At 40.3% G+C, this 21568-nt stretch overlaps 2 protein-coding genes and 1 non-coding gene across 6 annotated transcripts; 1 reads left to right on the top strand and 2 right to left on the bottom strand.

Annotated features, from left to right (window-relative positions):
* Positions 1-564: 564 nt before the first annotated feature.
* On the bottom strand, positions 565-7016 carry LOC115738851 (60S ribosomal protein L17-2). Of its 2 annotated transcripts, XM_048271603.1 has the most exons (8): positions 6858-7016; positions 6673-6709; positions 6447-6487; positions 5123-5353; positions 4935-5037; positions 4786-4853; positions 4644-4695; positions 4478-4602 (listed from the first exon to the last, which is right to left on the bottom strand). In XM_048271603.1, the coding sequence occupies exons 1-7, from the start codon at positions 6858-6860 to the stop codon at positions 4648-4650; spliced, it is 531 nt and encodes a 176-aa protein (XP_048127560.1). In that variant the 5' UTR covers positions 6861-7016; the 3' UTR covers positions 4478-4602; positions 4644-4647. The 2 variants fall into 2 exon arrangements, with proteins under 2 accessions (XP_030527457.1, XP_048127560.1); XM_030671597.2 differs by lacking the exons at positions 4478-4602; positions 4644-4695 and adding an exon at positions 565-641.
* LOC115739029 lies at positions 1658-1811 on the bottom strand. Its single transcript, XR_004015170.2, has one exon. It is a non-coding gene; the product is annotated as a U4 spliceosomal RNA (small nuclear RNA).
* A 4794-nt stretch (positions 7017-11810) lies between the features above and the next one.
* Positions 11811-15261, top strand: LOC115738850 (flavonoid 3',5'-methyltransferase-like). Of its 3 annotated transcripts, none has more exons than XM_030671595.2 (5): positions 11811-11906; positions 12486-12571; positions 13339-13483; positions 13596-13727; positions 14862-15261. In XM_030671595.2, exons 1-5 carry the CDS (start codon positions 11877-11879, stop codon positions 15105-15107), a joined length of 639 nt encoding a protein of 212 aa, XP_030527455.2. In that variant the 5' UTR covers positions 11811-11876; the 3' UTR covers positions 15108-15261. The 3 variants fall into 3 exon arrangements, with proteins under 3 accessions (XP_030527455.2, XP_030527453.2, XP_048137549.1); XM_030671593.2 differs by having other exon boundaries at positions 14814-15261; XM_048281592.1 differs by lacking the exon at positions 11811-11906 and adding an exon at positions 12300-12397 and having other exon boundaries at positions 14814-15261.
* Positions 15262-21568: the final 6307 nt, after the last annotated feature.

Below are 21568 nucleotides of genomic sequence, written 5' to 3'. Positions count from 1 at the left end.
AAACAATGGTGGGGGTGACAAGGTGAGGTCCATCAAATCATCTCCTCATCCATAAAGGCAGACTGTGAGGAAGTTTGTAATTAGACATGGGGAAATGCCGCTAGTCTAAGCGGTTCAAGACTGGCTTGACTACCAGTTAAAAAAACCTGTGACTACTGTCTTCGACCGGACAGATTCCCCATCAAAGCGGATCAATGTATGAGAGCATATGCTTTGGGTTTTCACAACTACTGTCTTCCACCAGCAGAACACAACATAAGAGCTCGTAATGTTATTAGGGAGATATTAAAGTACAATCTATGTAATGATGATTAGTGAAGAAAACAGTGATGCTGATTTTTTATTGAGGGAATGATTTAGTTTGGAGGACCTGAACTCGTAGAAGATAGCTCGTTCAACTGTCCTAAACAAGGACCTGGAAAATATCCAACTGAGCAAGCCCTGAGGACTAAAACATGCTAGGTATGGGGAAAAAGTGTTCCTCCCGGACAAAAGGGTGACGTCAAATCTCCTGAATACTACCATTGGCAATCAGTTAAGAGAAAACGAGGGCTCTGTCTCGAAAGAGTCTCCCGAGAGGATGACGTGCCGCCTCAAGCTTGTGACTTCTTAGATTTGCCGGTTGCCAACTGAGTCTCCGGCTGCAAGACCGACATTGCATCTAAGAAAATGACTCGACGAGGCAACTTACGCCATTTGCACAGTAAAAAGATGGGACGGCAGACTCTTCCTCACGGGTTCTACCTTTTCTGACAAGATCAACTCGATTTTGGCAAGGAGATGAATGGAGACGGCAATGACAATGGCACGACGTCCGGTAACACACGGTTGATTCTTGCTTGAGCCTGTAGGTGCGGCGCCTTTGCTTCTGACCCCGGTTCACCTGGATACGAGATGTCTAGAGCGCAACAACCAGATCTATTAGATTAGCAGAACAAAAAATAATATGCACATTAGAAGTCCCAAAACTTGTCATGAAAGTGCAATTGAGTTCTATAATTGCAAAAAGTGCAATCAAGTCCTAAAATTTGTGAAATTGGAGCAATCAAATCCTTCTGTTAATTCTGCCCAATTTGATTAATGGAAAATGTTGACATGACTTTTTCTAATATTTTATCTCTCCTCCGTGGTCATGATGTGACTAAAACAACATCATTTTGGTTCAATTCTGATTTTTGACATATATTTCTATTTAAATTTAATTAAGAAATAAGCCAAAACTAAAAAAAAATATGAAAGCAGTAGCGCCTCGGCACCCGGGCAGCACTCACCGCCTTATTCTAGCTTATTTAAATTTAATTAAAAATAAGCTATAATAATAATAATTAGCTAGAATTAGGCCGCACTGCTACTTCCATTTTTTTTAATTTTAGCTTATTTTTAATTGAATTTAAATAAAAATGTATATTGAAAATCAAATTTGGACCAACATCCCGTAAAAGAGAGAAAATATTAAAAAAAATCACGTCGATATCTTTCCTTAACCAAGTTTGATGGGACTCGATTGCTTAATTTGATAAGGTTTTTGGACTCGATTGTACTTTTATATCGAGTTTTAAGACTTTCAATGAACATATCCCAAAAATAAAACCCAAATTTTGATGAAATACTTTAGCATTACTCTCAACATTAGAAATTTTCAAACTAGGGATTGTAGGGCCTTACTCGGGGGAGGGAGCCCTTCTAGAAATTCTCAATGGCCGGGGACGAAGCCCGGGCCAGAGAGGGACTTTGGAAATAGTTTTCAACCAGCAATAGACGCGCCTCGGTCAGTACCTCACTAATTACATCATTGCCCCAAGCGCAAAGATGAGTACCCGTCTACCCTCGTGATCCATTTTCCGGCAAGTCATTCTCTCTCATCGTGTTTGCCGGTCGATGTGGGACGATAAATCCTACGGGGTTAATTAGGGCGCGCATGATAACACTTCAAAAGCAGAATTTCTGCCTCTGAAGTGCTTCTAAAGCCGAAATCCGTTTGGTAAAGACACTTCAAAAGTGCTTCTGAAACCGAAATCCGTTTGGTAAAAATATTGACTTCTAGTAGGAATTTCTACTTCTGGTTGGATTTTTTACCAACTTTGAGAAGTAAAAATTTTTTACTTCTCGGCTTCAAAAATCACTTCTTCGACTCCGCCGACCATCGCCCGCCCGCCGGTCATCGATTGCCGCTCGCCGCCAACCGCCGCTCGCCGCCGGCCCACCGCCGCTCTCACGCCGCCGCTCACCGGCCGGCGAGAGGCGGGTGGCGGCCGACGAGCGAGTGGTCGCCGCCGCCGCTCGCCACTCGCACGCCGGCCGCCCCTCACACGCCGCCGCTCGGCGCTCGCCGCCATCGATTGCCGATCGCCACCGGTATTTGATTAAAAGTAGAAACTTTAGAAGTAGAAATTTTATCAAACGTCTTTTTTTATTAGAAATCAACTTTTGATGGAAAAATTGAAAAATCAACTTCTGCTTTTGATGGTGTTCCGTAAGCAGAAGTGTTGCCATGCGCGCCCTTATTGTACTTGGCCTACTAACCCTTTCGGGCCTGCCAAGCCTTTCTTTAATCTTTGTTGTCGTCACTTTTTCAGTTCTTCTACTTCAAACGACGGTGGGATACAAGCTGAGGTACATTCGATCTTCATCTCATCCGCAAAGATAAGAGTGTGAGGAAATTTCAGTTAGACATGGGGAAATGTCACTAGTCTAACCGGTTCAAGACTGGTTTGACTACCAGTTAAAATGAAACCTGTAACTAGACGACCTGTCTGAGGTACTTGGATCACCATTGTCATCCCTAGTCGACTCGACTATACATGCCCGCCCTACATGAGGAATGCAAGAGGCTCAGAAACACGCTAGGGGTACGCACCCCGGTTATGTGCGAGCGCATATGTTTCGCTCTTCGTTAAGGACTGTCTTTAACCTGGCGGAACACAACGTAAGTGGTCGTCATGCTAGCTTGCGGCTACTTAGATTTTGCTGGTTGTTGCCAAGCGACTCTCCTGCTGCAAGACCAACATTGCATCTAAGAAAATGACTCGACAAGGCAACTACGCCGTTTGCGTAGTAAAAGGTGGAACCACAGGCTCTACCTCTTTCCTCACGGGTTCTTCCTTTTCTGACAAGATCAACTCGATTTCGGCAAGGAGATGACATATACCCTGTCGAAAATGAACGAGACAACATTCGCGGTAGTAGAATGGAGGCGACGTCCGGTAACACACGGTTGATTCTTCCATGAGCCCTGTAGGTGCGGCGCCTCCGCTTCTGAGCCCGGTACACCTTTTTATGATATATACAGTGTGCATCAACGTCCAAACCCTTCACCTGATGTAAAGCTAGACCGGTTCTATTGCTCCAGCAGAGCGAAATAAAACCCCACTCACGCGAGGACGCAGCGTCACTCTCGGCAATCTTGAACAAATCGAGAATGAATCATGCCAACTTCACCGACCACCACCCTTGTCTATACGCCGCCGCAAGATCGTCAGAACGGCCTCCCGGCACCTCTGCGCTTTGACCAAAGGCAGCTTTCTCGTAGCAAAGCCACGACTAATTAGATCAGTGCATCTGGGCGGTGAGTTAATCCCATGTAGCTACCAAAAGATGGATTCTCTGGTGTCAACATCACGTAGGCATTCAAATTTATCGAGCAACTCGATTCGAGAATGTTGCCAAATTTTCTTGTCGACAGATAGCAAGATGCGAATACTTCAATTTATCACGCCAAATTAAAGAGACGCCTCATTACTTATGGAGGCAAAGTGAATTATCTACTTTACATTTCAGATTTCAGGCCATCGTGGACTTTTGGGTTATGAAATCCAAAATGAATAGTTTGAAAAAGGCTCCGCTTATTTCGTTAAAATAAATAATTTTAAAAAATATTTTCTCAAAAAAGACCATTTTGTTATTGTATGTTTCAAAACTACTTATTTTCGACAAAAAAAAAACCTTTAGAAGTACTTGCCATTATCATCCCTGGTCCTCCCGATATCTAGTGCCAAATCGTCACCCCTTTCCTTATTTCTTTGATAATAGAGTTGGCTATCTTTGTGGCATCAATTTTACAAGTTCGTGAAGAGAGACGAGTGTCATGAGGGGGATTGGCTCGATCTATGCTGCCCCATATGAAGAGCGCAACCGCTGGGCTGTCACCAGGATTTGATCTTGGAATCAAATTGACATACAGGTTCCCCATCAAAGGGTATCAATGCGCGACTGCATACTGTCTTTGACCAGCAAAATACAACATATTTAGCTCGTGACGTTCAAATTGACATACAGGTTCCCCATCAAAGGGTATCAATGCGTGACTGCATACTGTCTTTGACCAGCAAAATACAACATATTTAGCTCGTGACGTTAATACAGCGATGTTAACTACAATCCCTGGATTGACGATTAGTGAAGAAAACAGTAATGGTAATTTTGATTGAGGAAATAATTTAGTTTGGAGGATCCTGAAAACAGTAATGCTTGACTGTCCTAACCAAGAACCTGGAAAATATTCAATTGAGCAAGCACTGAGGAAGAAAGTGTTCCTCGTACCAAAGGGTGAGGACAAATCTCCTGTATACTATACGGCAAATAGTTTAAAAGGAAAAACGAGGTCTGTCTCTGAAATAGTCCTCCCGAGAGGAAGACGTGCGTGCCGCCTCAAGCTTGCGACTTCTTAGACTTGCTTGTTGCCAACTGAGTCTCCGGCTGCAAGACCCAACACTGCATATGAGAAAACGACTCGACAAGGCAAGTTATGCCATTCACATAGTAAAAAGATGGAACAACAGACCCTACCTCTTTCCTCACGGGTTCTTCCTTTTCTGACAAAATCAACTCGATGTGGCAAGGAGATGACATATACGCTGTCGGAAATGAAACGCGATAGCATTAGCACTAGCAGAACGAAGACGACAATGACAAGGGCACAACATCTGATAACATACGGTTGATTCTTCCGTGAGCCCTGTAGGTGCGGCGCCTCTGCTTCTGAGCCTGGTTGACCTGGATATGAGATACATGGAGCGCATCAACGTCCAAACCCTTCACCTGATGCAAAATTAGAAGGCTTCTATTAGTCTAGCAGAACAAAATAAAACCCCATTCACGACGACCAAATTTTGTGACAACATACTTCAGCATTACTCTCAGCATTCTTCAACAAATCGAGAATGAATCTAGCCGATTTCGCCGGCCACCGCCCTTGTCCATTAGAGTGCCTGTTTTTTGCCTGAGCAGTCCTTCCGACGCCACGGCAAAATCGTCGGAATGGTATCGCTTGTTTGTGCACCAGCACATCCTCCAGGTACCTCTTCGCTTTGGCCAAAGGCAGCTTTCTTATAGCAAAGGCCGTCTCTCTTGTGTTCTGCAAAATAATAAAAACCACAAAAAACATATTCAATACTAGTGCAGCACTAAGGCATGACTTGCTCGCGTACGAAGCCAAAAGATGGATTGTATAGGTGTTGACAGAAGCATTTATGATCATTAAGGAACTTCAACTCAACTCAAGAATGTTGCAAAATTTTCTGGTGTCGGCTTAAACTTTGTATAATCACTGGATGCTAAATTAGAAATCCTCACACGAGACCCGAGAGACACATCTCTGCACAACCCTTCACTCTTCTGTGCACGGAAGTCACGTTGTGCAATTACACGACTAATTAGATCATTACATCTGTGTGTGCAGAGTTAGATCCATTGAGCTACCAAAAGATGGATTTTATAGAGGTTAACAGAAAATTTGAATTCATTAAGCAACTCAACTCAGCTGAGAACATTGGAAAATTCGATGGTGGCGGCTAACCTTTGTAGAATCACTGGATGCTCACACGAGGCTCAAGAGCACCTCCTATCGAGGCAAAATGAAAGAACTCTATGCACTACCCTTCACTCTCTCATGTGCATGTCAAGTCTAATTGCGCGACTAATAAGATCAATACATCTCTGTGTGACGAGTTAAATTCATTAAGCTACCAAAAGATGGATTTTATAGGTGTTAACAGCATGTCGGCATTCAAATTCATCAGGCAACTCAACTCAACTCAAGAATGTTGCAAAATATTCGTGTTGGCAGCTAAGCTTTGTACAACAGCAGAATGTAATGGTAGAATTCCTCACACTAGACACGAGGGATGCCTCATTGCCTACAAAGGCAAAATGAAAGATCTCTTTCTAAGCCCTTCACTCTGTGTGCATAAAAGGTCGCAAAATGCAAGTACATCTCTCAATCAGATCACTCCATCTACGCATTCCATGTGCCATCGCTTACTGATTCTTTAGTGCTAATATGGACATAGAGAGCCACGTAAAAGTCAAAAGGTAGCTACTATTTCCACTTGAGTTTTGAAGTCTTCCCATCAAATTCTCGACACAAGATTAATGCAATTGTAACCAAACATCTACTGACAAATAACAGATAAATCTCCATCAAAAAGCACTTCGTACAGAAATTTTACCTTGAAATGAACCCTGAGATCAGAGCCCCTAGCCTTGCAAGCTGCGGAAAAGTGTTCAGCGACATCCTTAGATCCAAGAGACTATATGACAAACAATCATGAACTCCATCTACCCCATACGTACAATACATAACACCAGCCAAAAACTAGATTTCTCTGAGCTACAAAAAAGAAAACAAGTGTAATTTTAACAAGAAAGAAAAGGGAGCCATCAGCTGAAGCTTACACTTGGTGGGATTATCGGGCTCTCTCGAGTACTTCACCTGCGGACGATCAAACAGGCAACAGACAATTCCCTCAGAAACGCACATTCCCGAGATGAAATTACAGATGAAGAAAACTAATTCGAACGTTGTGAAAACAAGAACGTGAAAATGATGACGATTAGGAGAAAGGGTCGGCGTAACCAACCATGGTGTCCAATGCGTGTGCCTTGGCGGCGAAAGTTCTCTTCTTGCTCCGTTAGCTTCCGCTGCTGGAGAGCGGCCAAGCTGGAGTTCGATCTTTCCTCAAAGGCAAAAAAGTCAACCTTTGCCAAAGATGGAAACCCTAATTTCAAAAGGGCCCTTTTGGAAATGGGCCTGGGCTTAATCTCTCCTTTTGAGGCCTTCTGTTTGGGGATTTCTAATTTAATAAAAATGGGGCTATGGTGAGGAAGCTATTCAATTTCAACATCCATGAATATCAACCACAATGCAGTGTCTTTAATTTGAATTAAAGACGGTATTAGCCCAGCTTTGCAATTCTTAGTTTGATTCTTTTATTTCTATTCCAATTAACGACCAGAACAAACAGGAAGACATCACCGTACCGAGCTTTCGGCTTACAAAGCCTGAAACGGGCCGGCCCGGCCCAAAACTTCTATTTTTCCGTAGAGGTTTTCTTATCGTAGATGGAAAACAAAAATAGGAACTTTGCAAATGAACTAATCATTTTACTATAGTATTAATCGAATGAGATTATCCAAGTGAATAAAATATTTCATTTAATGGAAAATATTTTTGGGCCTAGCCCAACTCGAACAAGCCCGAAGCTTTCGGACCCGGGGCTAAGCATAATGGACAACTGAACCGAAAACCCCCCGACCCGACCGAATAGGTCGGTTTGGTGCAGTTCCTCGGGAGCTCCGATCCAATTTCCAGTTTCAAGGGGAACCAGACTAGACCGAATAATATTTTTTATAAAAAAAAATCTAAATGTAAGCCTAGATCTAAAACATTTAAGATGCTTAGAGCACGAATGATAACCGTTTTGTTCTTCGGAACAAATTTTGGCTAGAAATAGTTTTTTTTATTTCTATTTCTTGGACGAGTTTCTGAGCAGAGAATCTCGCTTGATAACGACACAAATTTTATGTTATTGGAATAGAAATTCATTTGATAACAGCATGAAGCAAGAAACTCTCGAGGAGAAGAAGAAAAGTGGGAGAAACCGATTTCCCTAAGCTGGAAACTACCAATAACAGTATAAAATTTCTACGGTTGCGATGGAAGCTAGGATAGCGGCGACAAACATTCGACGACGGTGATGATTAGAGTGGTCGGACGGGTGGGTATGGCTAAAAATGGCCTGACCCATATTGACTCATTTCCATGCAATACAATCCGATCCATGTCCGATCCGACACATATTGCTATAATACTTATATATTTAATCCAGTTTTAAAAAATCTTATATCCTATAATTTTTTTTATTGTTGTTTTCTTTGTTGTGGTTGTCGGATTTTCTTCTTCTTCCGCCGACCACGAGGCCTCGATCGGCGATCGACGATGGGAACGCGAGAAAGAGTGAGTAAGCGATGAAAAATTCTTATTTTCGTTTCCATTCTACGAATAGAATAGTAGAAAACTTTCACTTCTTATTCATGTTCCGGACCTATTTCTGGGCTAAAAACTTGTCCAAAAAATAGAAAAACGAAATCATGCTATCAAACGGATTTATGTTCCAAAACCGTTCTCGGGGATAGAAAAATAGAAAGACAGAGAAACAGAATGATTATCATGCACGCTATAATATAACTTTCAAGTTTAACGGCAATGTGATACCATTAACAAGAAGTGGTCCGATGAATATGTCGTTAACAAGAAAAATTTAATGACAAATCACAGAAAAAATGCAACCGATTCAATGATACCATCGTCTAGGAATCGGATCGGACTGTATCGGGAACCGATCATCTCTACGCTTTTCGGATTCGGGCTTGATTTTAGGCCTAGGATGTCCAAGCCCAAACTTTTCAGGCCGTGTTGGCTTTTCGGTAGAAGCCCAGTCCGTCCGGCCCATTTACGTGCCTAGTGGAGTCCGTAATAACTTGTATAACGAGGCACCGAGGGAAATGCCTCTCCGACAAGATTATCAAAGATCATGCAATCTCGACCATAAATCAACGCACCATCATCGAGTGTTTTGCATAAAATAATCATTAATTAAGAGATCGCATAGTAAAAAATAACCGATGGTACTATCAGATCATCAAATTAGCAGTTTTTCAGTATCAAAGGCATTTATGTTAATGTGCTTGAATAAGCACCAACTCTTCTTTACACAAAAGACAGAAAAGACAAAAAGTAGCACACATGTACTCTCGTTGAAATCGTCACCTGTCTGTTTCATCCTTACCTTAGAGTACATCTCTCAGTTTCTTTCGACGCTGTACCTTTTCATTTGCTACGAAACATCAGAACTTCATTAACGCCGCGTTCATTTTCAGGTAAAAGCCTAGAAGGCGCATTCAACGGCACATGCTCTCGCGATGAGATTGGTACGGGGTTTTTTGGCTACCCTTCAAGGGTTCAATGATGCATCTGTCGTCGGTTCGAACGGAACGGTCCTCCTCGAGCAGCTCCCCGGACAAAAAGGGAATGGTAGGTATATGACTAAAACATAGACGATAACTAGGAAAAAGGGGGGAAATCTTTTTTAGCAGAAGATTCGTCGGAACGAACATGATCTCAAATAAGACCGTGTATTTGTTGAAGTTATTATCCCATATGATTTGATAATAGGTCCCATATACTTTTTATATTCGTGTAATCTCCCAAACTTTCTATCAGTATTGACTTAACGAAGTCCCTTAATTGCAATTTTCAGCCAAGGTTTCTTCATGAGCGAATCGAAAGTTGCAAGACTATGTTACAATGAGAATAGTCAACAACTAAAAAAAATACATGTGTATAATTTCTTTTTATGAATTCTTCTGTCTTACATTGATGGGCGTTCACTTTGGCGTCAATATTTTTTTTAGATAACTTAAGTGTTAAATCGAAGAACAATCGATCAACTAAGTACCAATTCCGGCCAAACAATACACGTGCTATTTTTTATTAATTTTTTAATATGACGTGTCAATTTAAAAAAAAAATTAACTCATACGGCGTTCATGTGAACTGCTCAACTTAAAAATAATTAATTTTAAAAAAAAATTAAAATTAAACAAAAAATAGCCTAAAAAATAAAATTAAAATTAAAAATTAAAAAATAAATGAATGAGGGAAGCAGAAGTTGCAGCCCCGTCGCCGCTGCAAATGCTTCACATTTTTTCTTTTTTTGAGTTTTGAGTTTTTTAATTTTTTAAAGTGTTTTACTATTAGGTGGATTTTTTTATTATTTTTAATTTATTTTTCTTGCTGACTAGGATCTTCCGGCAAACCACGTTTGATTTCTAGCAAAGGTCAGTGGAGTTGACATTAAAATAATCGTTTTTTAAAATAATTGACGTGATTCAAAAAAATATTAGCACTTTAGATTTTTTTTTGCTAATTTTCCGGTAAAACAAAGAAAGTCCCACGTCTGTGCTTTAAGGGCAAAAGCCACGTCACTTCGGATCGTGCATTCGGCTCAAGCCTTCGGAGATTCGATCCATACCACAAGATCATGCTAACCGACAGAAGCGAGAGGGTTTGACCGGTGGCTAGACCAAAGAGCAACGACAGATGACGAGGCCACACGAGCTAGCCCCCCTGCTTTCTGAAAAAAAGAAAGAAAAGAAATTGTATAGTACCCGAATCGAAAACGCATTTGAGGTCGGGTCGGGTCGGGCCGATGTGCGGAAAGGCAGCAGTGAAAAAAAAAATTGACCAAAAAAAAATAAAGTTTCTTGGAGGGCGTTCTTTGGGAGGGAGATAATGAATTGTTTAAAAGTGTTTCGATCGGGCACCCAAATTGAATTGAACCGAAACTGTCTAGTGTTTACTGTTTAGGTACCCATTATTTTAATCTCTTTACCCAAAAATTCGAAAATTTCAGCCAAATCCTGTTCGTTTTACTTTGTTGGAAAATCTATTAAACAACATGTTTCAGAGTACAAAACTCGATGAGATAGGCTTTAGCGGCTATTCTCTCGGAATACGCCAGAAATTCCTTCATATTCCGCACAAAATAATAAAAAGAACATGAACGATAACGTTATATGTAAAACCTATTGTGGTTAGTGATATAACTTAGAAAGGAAGAGTAGGTTAGGTTATTTAACAAAACTTGCTAACTATGCGCGACTATAATTAGAAGCAAGATTGTATGTGCATAACCATATTAGAGACACAGAAAAAACTATGAGCGCTTTTGTCAAATAAATAAAAAAGCAAGTAATAAGAGATAAAAATTGACGAACGCAATAAACGTACGTCCACTTTTCCAAACTAACAGCCACCAGTAAAGCTGAAGTTTACTAGTAGCTCTCGAGATATTAGATATTACAGATGTAGCTTGTTTTACTTCTACCTAAAGCCGCTTCGACCTGAACTTTGGTAGATCATGCGACCGGAGTACACGCACTACTGCAGTAGTTGTTCAGACTAATAGACCAGGTACGAAGGCAAGATCGATTGATCACAAAGTGAACAAAGTGTTCTTGCAATTTTTGCAGTTCGTCTCCCTGTCTCTATGCATTGGTCCTTCTTATAGACGACGTTCACCAACATCGATACACCGGTCGTACATTACAATAAAATCACCGGAAATGTGGTCGCCCATATAATTATATCTTCCAACAATCTTGCCATTTTTCTGAATAGAAACTCCGGGTTAGGAAATAATCCTTGTCCAACGGCACAATGAATAGTACATTGGGAAATGCTTCACCGAATGTACAGGGACGATACACTATCACCGTGTGTTTTGCATAAAGAATTTATTGATTTAAGAGAGCATGTGGTCAAAAATAACTGATGGTACTATCAGACTATCATGCTAGCGGTTTCCTAATAGATTTGATTCAAGCACGGTTCATAGTTCCTAACTGAACAATCACACCCACAGGTGGGTGCGGAGCGTGAGCAAGATAAATCAAGAAGGGAGAGGCTTTGACCGGTGGATACACGCAGAACTCTATTGAGTCCAATCCAACGGTTATATAACCTCCGGCATCGCGGAGCAGAGCAGTAGAGAGCAATAGACACATATCAGCCCCAGTAGGCTCGGAAAAAGGCCAAGATGATCCTCGCAAGCCAAGCCCTCCAGAAGGTTTGGGGTTTTACTGTATCGGCATCGCGTGTTTAAGTATTGATTATTCGATCGCATGTTTCGTGCTAAGTTAAAGGGTACTCCGATCATGTTCTCCCTAGCAGTTTTTTTTTTTTTTTTGGAACATTTTATCGGCGGGTTTAGTTAGGTCCGTTAACAATGCACGGCGAGATCTCGAGCAAAATCCGCCGGAAAAAACAGACGCTGTCGGGAAGAACCAACTCTTCAAGATATCTGCTTGGAGGGAAACCTTACTGCTGCATTACGTTGTGTGCATGTACAGCCTGCTGGTATAGTTGTTGCACTTGCAAAGGAAGAGAGAACTTTCTGTATGTGGAAAGTGAAAGGGTGTAACTTTATTTTTAGCTAACTCGCAATTACGTTGTTATTCGAAGTTGCAAGGCCAACGAAGAGGATATCGCGGTTAAAATTTGCCGAAGATACCAGCGACAGTCATTTTTTTTTTTTCCGGTTCCATGCTCGGACGGCGGGTATCTCTTTGTTTCTCACAAAATGAGAGAAATTTACGAAGCGTTTTTTTTTTGTTGGTGTTTTGAGTGCGGTGTGTTGGTGTTGCAGTACATATTGGAAACGAATGCATATCCGAGAGAGCACGAGCAGCTGAAAGAACTCAGAGAAGCCACAGTTCAGAAGTACCAATACTGGTAAGTTACTTGGATTCTCATAACAGTTTTCCCACTCTCATCAGCCAAATAGCTTCTTCTGTTCTAAATTTCTAATCCACCAGAGCGTTTCACTTGAGGCAAAATTCAGTGAGATTTGAAGACTTTTTCATCTTAATCTTCACTATCGAGGTTGAAATTTTCAATTTCTAACGATATCCTAAGTCAACCTATAACACCATCGGCTCCTACAAGATATAATACCAGAAAAGGTACTAAAAAAGTCACACGTGGGTGAGAATTAATTTAGTCCATCCGATCGGTTTTGGCCAAGACCGACCTAGGCACTGACCGTCTTACATGACACGACCGGAGCTAATGTCAGCACTTTTTATAATTTGTTGATAATTCTTTTGATTTTTTTTTCCTTTCTTTTTTTCTTTCCCTTCTCATTTTGTCGGTGGTAGGCCAGGTTGGCCTTGCTTGGGCGAGGGCAGGCCACAGGCAAAATGAAGAGGGAAAGGGGAAAAAAAATTTAAAAATGTCCCATCAGTACTGGTTATACAAGCCAACTTCAGTAAATTTTTATTTTAAATTGGTCAAATGAATTGAATTGGTATCAATATAAAACGTTTTATATATTGCAAATCTGCATTTTGCGTCGGTCGATGATGTGATGTGTGAAGCCCAAGCTCCATCCAGCCACGTGTGATGTTTGAGAATTTTTTTTTTTTTTTGTGGAATAAGGATCGCCGTGAATGATAAATTATGAATAATTTTATCGAACAGGTTTTCTAAATCTGCTGCAGGAGTTTGATGAATGTGCCAGCTGATGAGGGGCAACTGATCACCATGATCTTGAAGCTCATGAATGCAAAACGGACGATCGAGATCGGAGTCTTCACCGGCTATTCTCTCCTCACCACCGCACTCGCACTTCCGGCCGATGGCGAGGTAATAAATAACAATTCCATTTTAATCTCGACATCGTAAGCATCTTAATTTATTTTTTTTATCACGATGAAATTTGTTCTGCCATTAAACAAATTGTCTCCTTATCGTCTAGATAATAGCCATCGATCCGGACAAGGAGGCTTATGAAACGGGCCTGCCGTTTATCAAGAAAGCCGGAGTCGACCATAAGATCAACTTCATCCATTCGGATGCTTTCACGGTTCTAAATGACCTCCTCGAAAATGTAAGTTACAATCTCGTCCAATAATACTATCCACGGTTAATATCGCCAAAACTCTCAAACTATTATCCACGACACAATCATACCGATTTAATTTTTTCGTCTTACAAAGAAAATCATATACTGAAACAACCACGACACATTTAATCCAAAACTAATTTGAAACAACCGAGACATATTGACCTATTTAATCGATTTTTAAACTATTTCCATGCAGGACAAAAATCTAACGGCCGAACCCATATTATTAAAACACTCACATATTTAATCCAAATTGTAAAACTCATATCTTCTAAATGTTTATTTGTTATCATTTTTATGACCCAGCCGACAACCCACACTGGACCAAGCCAACGGCTAGAGGCGGGCAAGAACCAGCGGCCGGCGGCGGGTAGCGATCGTCGGCGACCGGTGACCAGACTTTTAATTTGTTATGCAAAGGAAAGAAAGAAAAAAAATTGAAAGATTACAAAAATTGAAAAAGTATAAAACATAAAAACTGTTCAAGATACACGTGTATAGGTTGACTCAACCAATAACCTTTATAAACTAAATGAGCTGTAAATGGGTTAAAATATGAGTTTGTCTTTAAACCCATTTACAGCGCACGATGTAATTAAATTCACGACTCAAACGCATTAAGAACCTATATATTGAAATTTGACAAACATATTTGACCCATCTCATTGAATATGGGTTGAAATATGGATTTTCGATCCATTTTGACACCTCTACCAACTAGTACCCCCGATCCAAATTGCCCTTCCTTAAAATGCATACACGTCAACTCGTTTGGTCATGATATCACAAGGACTACCAACGGAAGATGAATTTTAGTCGAGAGTATCGGTATGGCTTCTTTTATTTATTTTGTGAGATGCAAATTAGTTTGGGGTTAAATGCGTCATGGAAACACCAGTTCGGGATTTTTTAATGTATTAGATGTATACGTTTTTTTTTTTTGGTCCAACTTATTAGATATTTAACTATCGGTCGGATCGGTGAGATCATCACTAGATCGGATGATTATTAGCTACTTAATTCCCCAAAAATAAAAAAGAACTACAAAACTTGCGCATTTGTCCGCAGGGCAAGGAAGAGGGGGCCTTTGATTTTGCCTTCGTTGACGCGAACAAGGAGGACTACATCAAGTACCACGAGATCGCGCTCAAGCTGGTGAGGATCGGGGGAGTGATCGGGTACGACAACACCCTGTGGTTCGGTGCGGTTGCGCTCGCCGAAGACGACGAGATGGCGGAGCATCCGAGGGCCGGGAGGGGCCATCTCGGGGAGCTGAACAGCTTCTTGGCCAACGATCCCCGGATCGATTGCTGCCTTCTTTCCATCGGAGACGGCATCACGCTCCGCAGGCGCCTCTCCTGAAAATCAGAGTTTTTATTTTGTAATTGGCCGACCTTCGATGGCGGGAGAATAAATCTAGACACTGTTTAAACATTTTCTATGTAGCTGTCATTTTAACCCTTAAGGAGTTGTAACTTGTAACATCGATTGAATGATTGTGGGTGCGTTTTGGAAAGGCTTTAGGGGAACCTTTTTGAGAAAATGCGAATGGCTTTAGGTGAAAGGGTTTTTTCAATGTGCAAATAGTACTTTTTTTTGGGTCAGAAAATGCAAATATTGTTCGGCAAATTTTAAAAACATAGTGAGAAGCAACTTTCACTTAAAAGGCCATTGAAAAAAACTATATTTTGTAAAGGTTTTGCGATTCCTTTTTTTTTTATTTACATTTGTCAGTAGAACTAAGCTGCCGCTACCCGCTAGGCACGCCATTGGCTGGCGCGTCAGCCGCACGCAGGAGGCCCAAACCCTCCTCGATGATGTTGCATAAGGTGGGAACATTTTTGAAATGAAGTTGAAAGAAGAAAAAAATCGTATTTGCGTTTCGGAAATGCTCAAAACACATCTTCACTTGCCTCGGTTTAAAGGTCTTTTAAAGGCCTGTGGGAATATAATTGTATCTTTTCAAAATTCTCCGAAAATTTTGTCAAAGCATTTGCTCAAGGAACTTTGGAGCCTAAAGCATGCTAGCAACGCAGTTTCCAAATACAGTAGATGATGTATTAATTAGTATCTTTTAAATGAGTGTTAATGTGTCGACGACGTACCTAAATATTCTCTTTACATTTGGTGTCGATAAATTCACCGTATACTTAGACCAAAAAAGAAAAGAAAAAATTGACCGTATACAATATTATCATCAAGAGCACTAGATGCAGAGCAATTATTTGGGGAATAGTTGTTCAATGCTTTCCAAATCATTATCCTTGCCAAGTTTAGACAAAAGAGACAACACTTTTAGGGGGTGAATGATAACCATTCTATTTCAGAAATAGATTTACGGCTAAAAATAGTTTTTTCTATTTCCGTTTCTGGATGAGTTTTTAAGCAAAAAAATGTGTTTGATAACGACATAAAATTTATACTTCTGAAAAATATGTCACCCTGATCATTGCGGCGGCGGCGACGACTAGTGACTGGCGGCGGTGACCCCGGGTGGTGGTTGGCGGTGGCGGGTATTTAAGAAAAAATGAGATTTCTATTTCTGTTTCTCGAAAAAGTAGAAAATTTTTGTTTCTCATTTCTTCTTCAAATCTATTTCTGAAACAACTTTTTGTTTCTGAAATAGAAAAATAGAATTGCGTTACCAAACGGATTTCTATTCCAGAAATAGGTTTGGAACAGAAATTCTGTTTCCGAATGAATTTCATGCACCCCCTTAATATACCTTTGCAGCTCGTAAATTTTCAGAACCGAAACGGTAAATAAATGTTTTTTTTTTTTTTCGTATAATGCTCAGTCAACGGCATCGTGGTCAACAACTTTCCTAAAAGGTAGTTGGTTACTGCGTGACCGGTTTAGCAGGTAACCGTTTGAAGTTTTCATAATACTATTCAACGGCTCAAATGCAATTCCCCGTTCATCTAATGGCTCGTGTTGGCATGTTGCCTGCTGGACCGGTCCAGCATTTCACCCCGCGGGACTTCAGATTCTTTCCACCTTTCCAAATTAAATTTTTCTGAATTTTTGAACTTTGAATCAATATGCAAGTAATTTCTAAGCTTAGTCCAATATATAGTCTCTAAAATTTTAACTTATTTTAATGATATATGTTCAATTTATTCATCGAACTGTATGCAAATGTTTAATATTGTCTTTTCATTAATTGAAATTTAGAGACAAGATTGAATATTGACTAAATTGAGCGTATATCAAAATTTCAGTATTAATTTTAAATAAATGAATTTTTTTAATATTACATATTAAATTAAAGTTAAAAGATGATCTTGTACCAAAATTCATTGGTGGATGATTTGTCATTTTACCCTTAATTTTCTATTTCCTCTTGCCAACAACTTTTTATTCACCGCTCGATCGAAAGAACCGGCGGGGGGTTTTTCCCTCTGCGCGGGAGCCCCCGCCGTCCTCGCTTTCAAGCTCGCAATGGCGTTCTCTGCGTGGAGGTTTCTCGTTCGGGCTTTCGATCTCTTCGTCGTCTATTGAACGAGCGATTCTCTCGAAGACAATGTGCGTATCTCTGAGCTCAACCGAATCTCCGCCTTAAATTCTTCTCGAATCACGTTGCTTGATTCGTAGCTCAGTGCGGTTGTTCACTCGATTTCCGACGTTAGTTTGGTGCTTAAACTGAATGATGAGATTGAATTTGAATTTCAAACCTAAAATCAGATATGACTGCGATAGTTGCTGCATCAGTTGCTTCAGCACGTTCCATCTTTTGTGTTTTTGGGTTGCTGTTCCTGCTCCTTGTTACATTAAATAGCTTGTGCAGATTAGCAATGCGATTTTTTGTGGATTTTTCCGTGTATGTGCATCGTCGGAGTTGTTGATCATACATTTGCTTCCTTGCAACTGAGTGTATACATAGATCATTGAGGTTTGATGAATTCTCTTTCACAGTCACCACTGGGGCCTTAGGTTCGGACTAGTGCCTAAGGATGAGGGTCAGATGCATACATCCATCTCATCTTTAGATAATGAGACAATTGATGTTTCTAAAAGCAGGAGAATGCCCAGTTGATTCCCTAAAAGCTTGAGCATCTTTGGTTTTTAAAGATAATGAAAGAAAATATGGCCTCTGGTATCAAGGACCAGCGAAGAGTTAACGTAGGATAGATTGGTAGCGGGTAACTAATTTCCCTACCTGCAGAGATTGAGACAAACTAGGTGCAAAAGAGGCAAAATTTTGGAAGGAAAGGCTCTGCATTATGTATTCTCAGAGGGACTGAGATCTGTAGGAACAATCACTAGTATAACTTCTGTCTGAGCTTTGCAAAAGACCAGCAAAGTTATGTTTAGTGAAGCCAAAATTAGCATCTGTACAGGGGAGACTAACTTGTTACTTGTTAGTAATGCAACTCTTGTTAAGAGATAAGTATGAGAAGCATGGTAAGACAGGGCGTATGTGGTCATGTGCCCTGAGGTTGCATTGATGGACTGTGTCGAAGGGTTTTTTCTTCTTCTTCCGGCCCTTGCCACCTCTACTTCTCTAAGAGAAATCACAAGCGGAATGTCGAGTGTGAAATTGTATTGAGTTGGTCTTTCTTTTTATGGAAAGGGTATACTCCTCATTGTGGTCCCCGAAACTCTCATTTGGATAGGCCAAGGGGCGTAGCGATCTCCCGCTTTCAGTTCCGCACCAAATCATAGTAAAGCGCAGATGCGGTAGCCATTTTTGAAAGCTAACGGGCCGGCTTACAATGTGTCATGTCCCATTTTACTTATTGTCCTTTACTGAAGCTCAAAGAACTCTGACATAAACGAATATGAAGTGAAAATTGTGCATATGGATTTTTTTTACCTTAATTTGTTAGGGTTACTGCTGCTCTTCTTTCCCCACAAAAACGGCAAACTTTATTGTATGGAAATTTAGCATGTACATGCTTATCATGTTCATCTGGACCCAGGTTGAAAGATGAACTCAAAACTGGACATCTACAGTGGCAAACTTCAATTATAAGTTACAATATGTAAGAGACTCCAAATGGTCATATGCTTGCTCTAATGATCACATGCTTGCTTTGAGCGCATGATAAGTTCACGGAGCAATTGAGCTCACTACATTTAGAGGCAAGACATCTCTACAAGCATCTCAGGATGATAAGTATTCTATTTATTGCTTGGTAAGCTGTGGTGTGTATATAGGGAAGCCTCAATAGATTTTTCTACAGATTTGAGTTTTTTTTTTTGGCTCCTTCTAGTTCAATAAAGGGCTGTGTCTGTATCCGTCCTTACGCTTCATCCACTTTTATGCTCCTACCAATGCAAGTAAAAAGAAATACAGCACTAAGCGAAGAAAGCAAAATAGCACAGAACAATTTGTCTGCCTTTTACTTCCTTAAGATCCCATGTCTTCTGGTTTCTGCATAATGGCTTAATGTAGTTTTACAGTTACATAAGTTAACAGCCTAGTGGTCCATCTTGTTTATTTTTATCACTGTCCTCATCAAAGAGGAATGCCCCACGGAAGGAACTTGGGGTTAGTCTCGAATAGAAGTGGTCTCATGTTTTTATCTCACCTATGAGTATTTCATCTTGAAGTTTGCCAGTTTCCTCTCCTAATCATTAGAGGAGAATGACTGGAATTAGAAGAAAGTGTGCTCCGAGATAACGGAGCTATGATGAACAGATATTTAGCTGTTAAGCTTTCCTGCCATGGTTAGTGCTTCATCTTGTCAAGGGCACTTTATACAACCGATGTATGTCTCTGGTACCACAAGAGAAGAATCTATGAGGTCTTTCACCAAGGGGTGCATTTATTTATGGCTGTATAGTTAAGAGCAGGTGCACACTACTATGACCCTTTCACAGATCGTTGCTTTGCTCTGAAGTCACTTGAAGTCTACAGATGACTTCAAGCTTCATTGCTTCAACCAATGATACTGAGGTCTAGCATTTTTCCAAATATAGGGCCTTGCAAAGTTTCAGTCTCAGATGTTCCTATTCTGAGAGTTGGTAGAACCTGGATCAATCCAAAGAAGAAGGGGTGATGGGTTGATGACAGGGAAAGAGTTGGTGGTATATGATCGACATCCTGTCCAATGAAGTTAACTTTTCCGGCTGTAGAACACTGTAATGGAGGTGTGGTCCAAGATCATGGCCAGGTGTCTTATTAGAACTAGTGTGAGAATGGAAGTAAGAAAGTTTATATGCATAGGTACTTGGTGACTACTCAAACGTTGGATGATATCTTTCAGAGCGAACAGTCCTTGAATTAGTGGAAGATGATATATTTTCTGTGCATGATGCTCGTGGAACCTTTGGGCAGGTTACTCTTTTTGGCAGGAACTGGTCCACAATTCTTGTTTGTAGATATATCAGGAGTCGCTTTTTTATTCCTGATGTATTGCATTCAGTGGATGTTTGTTAATAGAGAACCAATTGATTGGAACCTCTTATGAGGAAGAAGAAATTAATAAAACAACAAAGAATGGTTCCTGATATGATGCTGATATTGGCATAGTTGATGTGCCTGGACGTATTCCTAAGTTGTTCAGGGCACACGACAAATTTTGCCGCTTGTAGTGTCATTTTTAGATATATGGAAAGCATGATACTCTGTCTGTGTATTTCTGACTTATTGTTACATTCTCCGGATAAACACTGATATTTTTTTTTTTGGTCGGAAGGATAAACGCTGATATTACCCGTTCAAACTGACAGTGGAACCTTAGAAGTGTAACACCATTAATGAAAAAAGGTCACGGACTGCTGGCAATATGAATTTGCTTTGCATGTATAAGATAATTGCCATGAAGATTTGATGAAATAGACATTTTAAGCTTGCTTCCCTCTTTAGTTAAAGCTGTTCCTTTTGAGATCTTCAACTTTTTTGTATATGGAGGAAATTTTTTGACTGCCCCAAAATTCCAACACAAGGAGTAACTGATTAATCCAAAGGTGCATGGTCATTGTCAACAAAGTGGAATTGTACAGCTGTTTCTTGAATAAGAAATTGGGCATTGTGTTGGAGAGAATATTTCTTGATGCTTTTGATTGGTAGGATCCATTGGTGGAGGCAACAAATGTTCCCTCTTATTTCCTTGTGACACATGCCCCATAATGAGCAATGTCAGTAGCATCTTTTTGTTACAGTGAAAAGTGACGGAAGATCTTACCCCCCTTAGTTTTTTTTTTTTTATAGGGAAAAGCTATCATATATGTACGGAATCCTTTTTCTGCTGGCTATTGACTGCTCATTACTTCAAAATTTATCGTGCTTTGATAGCAATTACCCCCCCACCAAGGAGATCGGATTGAAGAGTAATTTTCTAATATCCTCTTGTCGCAGACTTTCTCTGTCGATTTTGAACGTTTTGCATAGGGAAAAATGGTGCCATATTAGCATTGGTTAACGGTACGAACTTTATTTGGTGTCAGCAGAAGGTTGCAGCCAACTTTAGAGCTCTCCAGAAAACCCTTTTGCCAAAAGGAATAGATAATAAGTTGGAAGGCTGTGAGAGGTTCTCTTTTCTTACATTCTTTTACAGAATATACTAACTTTTACACTAGAAACTATACGAGGATAAAGTTGTAAAGGTTGGAACTGATTGTGGATAGATAAATAGGATGGTGGATAGATAAATAGGATGATATGGTCTACTTTTAGTAATCTGTCCAGGCATCAGCAACCAATAACTTTCACTTATCAGAATAATAGTGGTGGATAAGTTGACAAGTTTTGTGGCGACACGTTGCTATTAGTGGAAAGAAATCTCACTGGCCCAAAACAGTGACAAGTTAGTTATTTTAATGCGCGGAAGCTGTTAGTGCAGCGATATATCTATGTTTAGCAAAAGCTTGGAAAT

The sequence above is a fragment of the Rhodamnia argentea genome, chromosome 1 (genome assembly GCF_020921035.1).
Source record: "Rhodamnia argentea isolate NSW1041297 chromosome 1, ASM2092103v1, whole genome shotgun sequence".
NCBI lineage: Eukaryota > Viridiplantae > Streptophyta > Magnoliopsida > Myrtales > Myrtaceae > Rhodamnia > Rhodamnia argentea.
This window is presented reverse-complemented; position numbering and strand designations above follow the sequence as displayed.

What these genes read in the sequence shown, in the direction of transcription:
- LOC115738851 (XM_030671597.2), bottom strand. An exon ending in GCCCGATAATCCCACCAAGT is followed by an intron (nt 6,488 to 6,672) that starts GTAAGCTTCAGC and finishes ACTTTTCCGCAG; the next exon opens with CTTGCAAGGCTAGGGGCTCT. An exon ending in GGCTCACGGAAGAATCAACC is followed by an intron (nt 4,854 to 4,934) that starts GTATGTTATCAG and finishes CATTTCCGACAG; the next exon opens with CGTATATGTCATCTCCTTGC.
- LOC115738850 (XM_030671593.2), top strand. Translation starts at nt 11,877, where the DNA reads ATGATCCTCGCAAGCCAAGCCCTCCAGAAG. An exon ending in CAAGCCAAGCCCTCCAGAAG is followed by an intron (nt 11,907 to 12,485) that starts GTTTGGGGTTTT and finishes TTGGTGTTGCAG; the next exon opens with TACATATTGGAAACGAATGC. An exon ending in GTTCAGAAGTACCAATACTG is followed by an intron (nt 12,572 to 13,338) that starts GTAAGTTACTTG and finishes AATCTGCTGCAG; the next exon opens with GAGTTTGATGAATGTGCCAG.